The following is an 11,747-nucleotide window of genomic DNA, read 5'->3' as shown; positions in this document are numbered from 1 at the left end:
ACACTCAAGTGGGGACAAGGGTAAATTCTCCAATCCCCAGTAATCCCTAGATCTCAATTTAAAAGCTTTGACATTTTGGAAAATTGATCATATGGTCTCAACTATATGATGTTTGACTTTCTTCTGAAGGGGACCCATATATATATATATATATAAATATATATATAAATATATATATATATATATATATATATATATATATATATATATATATATATTTACATACAGATATGGGTCTACTTCTGTTTATCAAAAAAATCACTTTTTCGAAAAACAGAAAGCCAAACCCACTTTAGCGAAAGTGCACTTAAACTTATACATATATATATATATATATATATATATATATATATATATATATACTGCAAACACACACATGTGTGCACACACAACAGGCACATGTTCCTCTCTACACAGGTAATAAGTAAAGTAGCCCTGACTTTGATCCCAATTTTCAGGATTGTAACCTACATAATCCAAACAGATATTGAGCATTGTTTTCATACTGGTTGGGAGATGTAAATTACTAGTGAATTGTATAGCACAGATTACTTCCAGGCTGCAGAATTTAGTTTCTTGTGATTAATTTGCACATGTCCAACTCTTTCCCATTGCCTGCATTTTCCTTTATTTTTATGTTTGTTTTGCCTCTTTTCAGCTCATAATGTATAGTTCATTTTCTATAGTCTGTTCTCCCTTCTACAGCAGACTTGTAGTAGGGATTGATTGAAGCCATACAAGCATTTTTATTTCTACCTTACTGGAGACAGGAGCAGTCTACTTTTGTAGGTAAGTACTAGGTGAGTTTATCTGCAGGCCATTACAAGCCTAACCAAAAATAAATAAATAAATAAAAATAAACAGTTCAAAGTTCCTTTCAGCTCCAAGTAGGGCAAGAAAAGATAGACCAGGGGAGACTCTGAGATTCAACATTCAATTATCTAGATTTCTCTTAAAGGTGGCAAGGGTGCAACTCTGCTTGATATGTAGTGGATGTTTGCTCCGGAGGTGTGGGATATTGTAGGATGTGAATCTATTATGCCAACATGTCTAATTTATCTGTTGATGTAGACTTAGTTCCTTTAACTGGGTATCTGAACCAATCTGTTCTGTGAAGGCACAGGAGGTCAAATACTGTTGGGTCTCTCAAAGCTCGAAATGCTAGACGCAGATGTCTATGGGGGTCAGTAACAGACCAAGTACATAGAGAGAACTGCTAGTCTCTTCCGATAGCCAAGATTTTTGAGGCCACTTATCATTTCAGTTATGAATCTGTAAGGTTTCTCATCTTAAGTGATATGTTTAGAGACAAATACATGTCAAAGGATACATTATAGTCTGATGATATACTATGAGTAAAGGGGAAATAAGGCTTCTTTGGATCTAGCAGAGATATTTTAGATGGGTTTCCAAAAATTGCAGAGACATAATGGTAAAATGTTAAGGATTATTAATAAATGTGCCTAGATCCCTTACAACTGTGTGTGATTGGAGAGGTATGTCAGCAATATGGTTTGTGAAAATGTTTTGTTACCAAAATAAACTGTGCTACACTTTTTACATTTAATTTGAGATAATTGTTCAGCAGTTGTTAACATGGTGTAACCCATGTTGGAACAATTGTGAGCCAGTGAAAGATTGAATAACATCACCTAATTTACAGTCACCTGCAGACTTAGATAACCATGGGTTATGAGTGTTGGCCTGAAAGTCTGAGAAACAGATACCAAATAGGAGACAGACCAACACTGAGTACTGTGTTATACCTCTGGTTACTTGTTTTGCTTTCGGAAGTGGCACCTGTGACTCTAACTGCATTTGGCTACATTCCCAGAACAATACTGCCCAGCAGACTACTTTGCTCTAACAAGAACTCACTCACCGTCTCTAAGGCCAACAACATTGCGGGAGAATCTTTATTTTCCAACTACATATCTCGTATATGGAACTCCCTTCCTAAATCCATTCTCTCAATCTCATCCACTAACCACTTTAAGCCATCACTTAAAGCTTATGTAAAAAATAAGTGGCTATGTTCCTGTACTAATCCCCCCCTCATGAGTGCTCTGATACATCACGGTATACCCAAAACATATCCAACTTCTCCCCTGGTGTTTAATCCTTTGTTTCTACTGACCTCTCTTAACCTTATATCTTGACATAAGTCATGCCTACAAATAGTACTAGCTATGTTCAAAGCCTAGGTTTTGTTGTCAAGATGTAACAAATGTGTATGTTCTTATGTATACTATATTATGTTTACTTTATACTTTTTGATAATTGTAATGTGTGCGTGAATATTTACTGTTACTCATGGAGCTTTTCTCCCTGGCCCTCTACTGAAAAAGGACCTGTGTCCAGTCGGACTTTCCTGGTAAAATAAAATAAATAATACCCAGTGACCCTCTCATTAGGATCATGGTCTAGTAATATAACATCCTACTAGTGAGGAGGCAATAGGCCCCATCACCACTGATGCTTAGCTGGGAATAGTCTGTCCTGCACTCTGAATGTTACTTATAATGTTAAAGCAGGAAAAGAAATAGCTTACCTGTGATGGCAATGATTGCCAGAGTGACTGTGATGGTCTTCAGAAACATTTTCAATCCAAAAGCTGGACAGCTACAGGTACAGATCCTGAGAAAAATAATAATAATCAAAGGTTAATCAGCAGGGATTTAAGTATTAATAATTTATTTACATTCTGTTTAAGATTCGTAGGCCCTTTTAGTTATTTTACCTGAGGTACATTGTGGTGATATTAATAGGAAATGGGGAATATTTGTTAATTCACCCGGAAACTTCTCTTCTCTTTACTATCAAGAAACATGCAATCTTTGACTAAAACTGAGCAAGGTTAAAACCTCATTTTAGTGCCTTATCCGCAGAAAGAGAAAGACATTTGGGGAAAAACCCACTGTCCTAGTGCAACACTGCAGTGTAGCTAAAAGAATGTGAATACAATTGCACATTATGGTACAAAACAACCTGCTGATCTTTTAGCAGCAAGGCTGTGTGTGTAATGTAATGTGTCACTGGCAATGACTATGTGATTGTGTGTCTGTATCTGTGTGTACATTTGTGCCCATGTGCACCTGTGTATAGACACACACACACACACACACACACACACACACACACACACACACACACACACACACACACACACACGCTTGTGTCTAAGCACATATATGTTTGTGTGTGTGTGTGTGTGTGTGTGTGTGTGTGCGCGCGCGCGCATAAATATGCACATATATTTATGTATGTGTAGGGGAGGACTGCATACACACACTCACTCAGAAAAAATAAGTGATCATTATAGTAGGCAAAGCTCTTATCCTGTTAGAATGCCAGGAATAATGATACACATGCTAGTTTTACAGTTAATAGAAATATAGTTTATCTTTATTAGTATTATAATAACACCATATTTAAAACAGTTAATGTTATTAAAACTTTAAACTAGTTTTCTGAAACATTCATTTGCAGGACTTTATGAGTCTGGGACAGATAACTGAATACCCATCTACCACTTACTTACAGTGGTTTTCACAAGGATCTGGTCATTTGTAGGGGAACACTGTCTCCCCAGTATAATTCAGTATAATTCATTACTAACTACTTTACAATGCCAACCAAATATATAAAGATTTTAAATATTACTACCATGTATAGCATCTGCCTGTTCATACATGTGCAATACATGTGATCGGAATCCATTCATTCCTTTACAAAATATATTCAGGTATGCAGAACACACAATAGCTGGTGCATAAATTCATATTTCTGCTATTCCTGCAGCTTCTTTAACTTACTAATAGTTTTGTACTATATAGTCTTATTTTATGTGATGCTTAGAAGACAGAATTTATGACATTTTGCCTCATGGTTCTAAACTAATGTCCTTGCGATAGCAGCATATAATGAAATCTCATTGGTAGCAAGATATCACAATGATTCCTCATGAAACCATACTGACAGAATAATGAATTATGATCACATATCAACATATCACCCTGGCTTACAAAGCTCCATGATGGTGATTTCTTAACCCTTCAAGGTAATTTCCTAATCCTAGTAATATGTCATTTCATATAGTGCAGGGGTCTACATTAGGTTCCCGAAATGGTATTCTGGCGAACACCTAATCAGTGACCCATAATCAGTGAAAATTGCTTCAGCGATTCGCTGAATTCGCTAAGGGCAATGAAATGGGTGCCCGAAGGACAACAGACAACTACAGGACTTTGCCCTTTTCTCCACTGTAGTGTGATCTCAGAGTTGGTATATATAGTTAGGGGGGTTGTGGGGCTGAAGCCGCCCACTTTGGTGGGTTTGAGTCGTGTAAAAGTTGGTCCGTTGTGCTTCAGACAGCTATTTAGTTGCCCTTAGTAAATTCAGTGAATTGCTGACACAATCTTTGCTGAGGACAGCTCACTGACTAGGTGTCCGCCAGAATAGCATTTCAGCAAACTAATATAGACCCAGTACATGATAGTATCAGCTCTTGGATGCTTAGGATCCCAGCTTCATCGTATGGATTGCATGACAAAATCTCATAACATGATATGCACAGCATGCAGAAAATATTCCTTTCGTTGCTTAATGTCCTTCGATTTTTTTCATTTTATCAACAGAAAAGCTAGAAGCTAATGCTTCTCAGGATTGTCTTTATGTTTATTGAATTGCAGGAAACTTCTCTTACCTATACTTAGATATTCCTCTTTTTTAATGCAGGGTCTTAGGTTTGATTTTTAGGAGAGACAGAAAGAAAATGTCTAATTACAAATACAATTTTCTGCTGCTGATGTTTGATAGAGACAAGCCCTTTGCCTCATTCTATAGCAATCCTTTTGAATGAACAGTTCCCAGAATGGGGTACCATGAAGGTGCACATCAGGGCTCCTATCATTATACAATTAGGAAGACATATACTATTTAGTATCACTGCAATTTTGACACTCCAGATTCTTTATCTTCTTTTCAATTGTGACTGCTGTCACTAGAGACATTTCCTGAATAAGCCATCTTTGTGAAGAGCTTAGAGCACTAAAAATTATACATAAAGGAAAGAAAGAGCTCTAAATGACAACTAAAGCATCACTCTGTCTAAACAGGCTTACCTTTCAGAAGATTTCTGTCTTCTTCTCACTGTTGCTCTGAGAAGTATTGATTCTCTGTGCTTGTCTCTGTTATTTATCTACTGCAAGAATGGGACTCTGTCACCATATGACAAGTTAATGTGTTCACAATGTGGACTTTAACTGATGTAAAGCACAACGTGGAACTGCCAGCACAATCTGCTTCTTGTCTTCTACCAAAGATGTTAATAACATCATGAGCAACAGGTGATAAAATAGCTATTAACAGCTTCAGTAGGTGTGAACATGCATATGTGAATTGCAAAATCCTAATGCATTCTCAGCAAAATACCACCTCCCTGCAAGTTAGGACTCAGCTTCATTTGTGTGTGTGTGTGTGTGTGTGTGTGTGTGTGTGTGTGTGTGTGTGTGTGTGTCTTCCCTTCTGTGTACAAACTAAATTACATTCAAATACAGCAGGTTAAAAGTTCAGAAGTATATTTGCAGAACCTTAAGAGCAGAAGTAATAGATTTGATCTGAGTAAGCATGACAACCCTTCCATTCCTTGTTTTAAAACATTCAGTACTCTTTTGCTTCAGGAATCATTCTAACCTTTCTCAGGCAAAATTGTTGTCTGCCCTTCTTTCTCAGAGTTTTAATATGATTGGTGCCATTCTCTTAAGAATTTGTTAAAATCTATGGTACCTTGTTTATTTTTTCACTATGTAATCATTATGTTTGAACTATTTTTGTATGACATTGGAAGAAAACAAAACAATAGTGCACTAAATGACATGCAATCACATAAGAAAATGGTAATAAATACTGTGCTTGTATCATTCCAACCCCTTGTCACTTAAGCCTGGTCTTTTAAATTACATCATAATAATTTTGTAGTACACGTTCATAAATTAGATATCACCACTTAAACAGAAGTAATTCACGTAATCATTTAACCAATAACATATTTGTAGTCTTTAACTACAATATTATAGTATGTTGTTTGAGTGTGATGAAATATTGGATTACATACATAGAGACCCACATGAAAGCACCTGATGCCAACCCCACTCACCAGTGCAATCAGTGGATGGTACAATCCATATACTTCAGTCTGCAGTAATATATTATCTGCTGCTCGCCGATTATAACATAAGCATAGTTCCAGTACCAGCTACTGACTGTACCCTTCACTCTTATAGAGCTGTGAAACACAAATCTATTCATTTTCAGTTGACCAAATAAGTGTTGGATTGTTTCCTGTCAATCCACTTAAATTACAGGTCCTCTGTCAGCATTGCACAGAGCCTACTCAAACCAAAATAGTCCCCGAGTCTCCTCTAGAAACAAAAAGTAGTGCTTTCAGCCTCCAAACAGTAACCTAATTAAAAAACATATGCTGGATCATACAGAAAAACACCCTCCAGCACACCCAAAGACATACATATGCACTCTTAAAATAGCCAAAATTTGGCTTGGCATATTATTCTTTTACTATTGATTTGTAGTCAAAAACACATATTCATCGACTCTTACCCTTCTGTATTTAAGCTGTTCCTACACAAAAACAATGTCAAACAATTCTTTTCATTTAAGTGCACATCATTTTCTGACTTGTGTGGACATCCACTGAAATGATGTGGGCCTCTCCAGGAAGGCTGGCCTCACCATTTCAGAAATACTGAATTAAATAATACCAAGATGTCATTTTTAAAACTTGAAATAATGCTAAAAAGGAAGATATTTATTGTCCAGCTTTTAAACACTATTCTATATACCCTTCAGTATTATAAAAATTTTGATTAGTTAATACCTTCAAAAAATATTCAGTCACAAACCGGAAAGTTACCATTAGATAAAACTACAGTGATATTATCTGTAAGATGTCATTTATCAAACAGAAACCTGACATGAGATTACTGTGAACTGAGTCTATAGCATATAGGTGAAGCAATGAACTGATGTTATGCAGTGTAAAAGCAACCGTGGCATTCAGAAAGGCTTACCGCAATATATGAAGTTTCCATATAACAGTAAGCCTGGCTAGTTCAAAGACTGCTATCCCACTATTTTTCTCTCCTGGCTGTGGCCATAGCACATAGAGTAGTTTGATACAGATTCTGCACATAAATGCAGCAGTCTAGTGAAGTGCCTTATGATGAAATGGTGGAGGTAGAATATTAATGCAGTAGATTGATTCAGAAAATTGCTCTATTAAGTTAATTTCTTTGCAATGGGAAAAAGTGGGCACCATCAAAAAGATGCCATTCATCCCCATAGGTATGGTCACAGCTTGTATTATGAACACTGGTAGATATCACACAGCAGTGTGTGTGTGTGTGTGTGTGTGTGTGTGTGTCGGGGGGTGTTAAGAGGTGACTATGCTACTGTGATGTCAGGGCTGGTAAACAGAATACTAGTACAGTCAGGAATGACATGATGGTGTGCAATTCTGAAACATGGTAATGACCCATTAATAAGGCATTTCTGTGTACAGCTTTACCTTGTCTCTGAATTGGAGATTCTCCATTGTGCTAATTGATCAACTTATGTTGGCCAATTAACATAGGTGGAGAGACTCTATCCGAATACAAGACCCACAATAAGGATTTCTCATCTTGGTCATAAATGACATCAGAGTAAGTCAGTCTTACTGTAGCAGGACCTATACTCCTTTGGTGTAACTACAGCTGGAATGGTGATTCATATGAAGACACGGCTTCTGCATTTACACTAATGAAAAATATTCAGCTGTACATGGCAATCACAACATGGCAAACTTAGGAATAAAAAAATAAATATTGTTTTGATAATTATCATACATTTTTAAACACAAAAATATTTCAGAATACTTAAACAGTATTCACAGGTTTAGTTAGTAGTGCTTTAATGTCAGCAGTGGAAAGTCAATCTTACAGCTTTAAGTTCTCACTGAAGAAATCTCTCCAGTTTCATTCAACAGTTAAACTTAGTCCTAGAATGTCATAAGAAGCCTTTGTTACTCTGGTGTGTTTGGGCTGCTGAGAAACATAGATAATTGTTTTCAGTAACACCTAATTCAGTTTTAAAGTTGTGGGTGAATAACCAAAACATGTAATGATGGAGTAAGACATAGGTCACTTACAGCATCCTGTGTGGTGGTATGATAACATCATGTTGCAACGTGGTCATGGAGCCATCCTTGTAGCAGTGAGCAGTAATGCATAAGGGAATTACTCTTCATTCAACAGATCAAGGTTTTATTTCACAGAAGGATGCAAATGGGAGTTCTGTGATGCTAGTGGTCTCAGCGAAAGGGCTGTCCCTCTTCTGTATCCTGGAGAAATCATATGTTTGTTTAAGTTTTGGGATCTATTGCAATACACCCTGAGATACTCTGCTGCTTGTATTTATGTACTACTGAGTAGCACTGATATCATGGAATGTAGCTGATATACAGGTAGCATACATAATGCTTCATGTTTATGAATCACATCTGCAGGGACAAGTTATGCTTGATGTAAGACTTAAATGAAATAGGTGTGCAATGGGGGGTCTTATATTATACCACACTATTTCATGGTAGGAGGGGGATTTTTTTTAATTATTCATGATATCCACCCATGTATTGTTATCAAGGTGCGGGCTTATTGTTTACTTCAGTACTGACTGCAGCTCATCTATTTAAGCTTTTATGTCAGAAGCCACTCTGGCATATATACTCTAAAAAGAAGTGGTCATTCTCAAAGTACATACTTACTACCTAAATGTATATCATTAAGAGCTGAACTAATATATAATGAGATGTAATATGCATCATTGGACCAAAGCCAAACTGCCAGGGACAGAGAATTCTGTTATCTATAAGTGATCTTTTTCCATACCATAATTTTTTTTTTCTAATAATGGAAAATGTTCTGTTGTAGGTCAGTTGGTTCACACATTATAAATGGGAAATATTTCCTGTACCTTCCCTCAGGGATGTGTACTGCTTCATTACTTCTGCACGCTTCTCAAGTTAAGGTTGTGTGAATGTTTCTGATATGCTATGTGCATCACTTCCCACAAATACATGGTGCATTTGCAGCATCAGCCAAGCATCTTTGATATTTATGTGTTCATTATATCATGTTGTAAGGTAGTCACTGTTTGTTCCTCCCACACGCGCACACACATGCGCGCGCACGTGCACACACACACATGCAGATATGCCACTAACCATCTGCTTATAAATACAAGGTTTTATATGATAACTTTGTCAGGTTAATACAATCTGCATAAATAGATTATGTTATGTTAAGTGCATGATGCATACATTTTTATGAATACTTTGTCTAAAAATCTATATTGTGCATTTGGGTATGAACATGTGTGTGTCTATGTGTTTTTGTGTGTGATACACTAAAGTATATGAATGGTGTGTATTGAGAATCTCCATTAAAGTAACTGCTTGAGCTTTTCTTCTTTTTTTCTTTCTTTTTTATTAATTTAATGGTCACTATTAGATGATGTTCATTTTAAAAATGTTAGTTGATTCTGCTTTTATTATTCAGTACTGAGGTACAGAGGGAGCCACATGGTAGATGTGGTTTTTATTGTTGTCCCACAGGTTTTAATATCGTGATTCAGGGGATGAGTCATATTTATAAAGTTATCTGAAATTTTATCATAACTAGACCTGGCCAGTGAATAGGTGATTTATGTTTGGCTGATAAATGTATTCCAGGGAATGATTATAGTTTTATTATCCAAGTTTAGAAATGGTAGTGGCCTAAAATCTTTTTGACTACACACAAAATGTTCTTGTCAGAAGTAATGGAACTGGAGATGTTAAAAGAAACGGAAAAAAGGGCTAAACCTGTAAAATAAGTTTAGTAAATTTCTGGTACTGAACTGCCTAGGTCATATGGTTTGCATTTGTTAAGAAATGTAAACTTTGAGTTGAAAATTGTAATGAGACTGGTTAATATTCCAAAACAGATGACTGGAGTTGTAATTAACAATAAATTGCAATAAATTGTTTGCTCATTTTCTAACACCCATTTTGTCCTGCTCTATATCATATAAGGAGCTGGATCCCCTACAAAATACCGAACGCTCAGAATCCCGACGCCCAAATTACCAAGGCCAGAAGCCCGAAACCCCACATTACTGAAAGACCAGAAGCGCAAAATTCAAAATCCAGATGTTAAGGGATATTGAGTTAGCACTTCTGGTGTTGCGGTTCAGGTAAGTATCTGTGTGTAAGTGTGTTTGTGAGGGGCTTTAGTGTGTGTTAGTGTGTGTTGTGACTGTGGTGTGTGTGTGTGTGTGTGTGTGTGTGTGTGTGTGTGTGTGTGTGTGTGTGTGTGTGTGTGTGTGTGTGTGTGAGGGACTGTAATGTGCAGGTGTGAGTTTGCCTTGTGTGTGTGTTTGTGTGATCTCAGAGTTAGAATATTAAAGTAGGGGGGTGGGGGGCAGGGGGGCTTGCCCCCCTTCTTAACTACAGTGTAGGATTATTTATTTGGGTTTGGGGGGACACTGTGTGTATGTGTATATGTGTACTGCATGTGTGCTGATCATTCGTGATTTTGAATTTCGCACTTGTGGTCTGTCGGTCTTCTGGTATTTCGGTATTTGGTCTCGGGATTATGGGTGTCAGTCTTGGGAGTTTTCAGTCTTTTGTAGTGAACCCAAGGAGCCACAGCTTGGTCTGGTGAGCAGCATGCACACCATACCTCTCAACTGTCCAGATTTTTGCATCATATTTTGGTATGTGGCTCATAAAATTTATAGTTTTCTGGATTTTTAAAGCAAATCAGTGAGGACTGAATTCAGTAATTAATGACAGGCATTTAAGTTTCAGACTTCATATCCTTCCAAAAATGCATGGTAACACAAGACTTTCTATTCTGCCAACTTTCTAAGTTTATAAGAGCAATATTTAAAAGTTGTCCCTATTTTGAGGGCTTTGTCCCCCCCATTATTTTTGGCTTTGTTCAGACTTTTTGTGTTAAGAAGTTGAGATGTACAATGCACACACTGTTCACACACCTACAAGCAGTGCAGGACATTGCCAATTCTGCTATTGGTGTATCCTTGAGATACAAAAGAAAACCAGAGACTTCAGGGAAAACCCACACAGAAAACAAGGAGAGCATGCAGACTCCACACAGAAGGTACCCATGCCGGAACCAAACCAGAGAATTAAGCTCTATGAGGCAACGATACTAACTACTGCGCCTGTGTGCTACTCCACAACAAATTCATTTTCTCTAAAGGTGAGAATGATTGTTTCAAATTATTGATCTTTTCAAAAAACGAATATACATTTTCTTATATAACTCACAAAACAAATCTTCCAGGACACACCACGAGAACACTGAAGTCTTCTAAAAACACGTTCTTTATTCCAATCGATAAAAGGATGTATAAGCGCTTTCACATGCGTCTTGCATGCTTCTTCAGATACAATTCAGTAGTAATAATTAATTCAATTTCATTTTGAGTATTGTAAAGAAACATGTTCTGTTTGTGCATTTTTTTAACAAAAGCACATTTTGTAATTGGCTGAGGTTTCTCTAAATAACGAGTGCTTCATAGAAATTGTCTAAGCAATTGTACTTACTATCTTAAACTACCTTTGCACCATTTCTTAACAGTAACTTGTTTTTCAGCCTTTAAGGATAGAACTCACTCCTCTGTAC

The 11,747-nt window shown here is 36.8% G+C and overlaps 1 protein-coding gene across 1 annotated transcript in view; it reads right to left on the bottom strand.

The window, feature by feature from the left end:
- LOC122808104 (apolipoprotein A-IV-like) overlaps positions 1–5,184 on the bottom strand; it is a 30,360-nt gene extending 25,176 nt beyond the window's left edge. The window contains exons 1-2 of the mRNA XM_044079077.1: positions 5,124–5,184; positions 2,552–2,637 (exon numbers count right to left, since the gene is read on the bottom strand). Coding sequence (XP_043935012.1) covers positions 2,552–2,600 — 49 coding nt within the window. The 5' untranslated portion in view covers positions 2,601–2,637; positions 5,124–5,184. The remainder of the gene's footprint in view (positions 1–2,551; positions 2,638–5,123) is intronic.
- Between the last annotated feature and the right edge of the window lie 6,563 nt (positions 5,185–11,747).

This window comes from Protopterus annectens, chromosome 8.part0, assembly GCF_019279795.1.
Source record: "Protopterus annectens isolate FY-2018-M chromosome 8.part0, PAN1.0, whole genome shotgun sequence".
Classification (NCBI taxonomy): domain Eukaryota; kingdom Metazoa; phylum Chordata; order Ceratodontiformes; family Protopteridae; genus Protopterus; species Protopterus annectens.
Note: the sequence above shows the minus strand (reverse complement) of the source record. Positions and strands in the feature narration are given on the sequence as shown.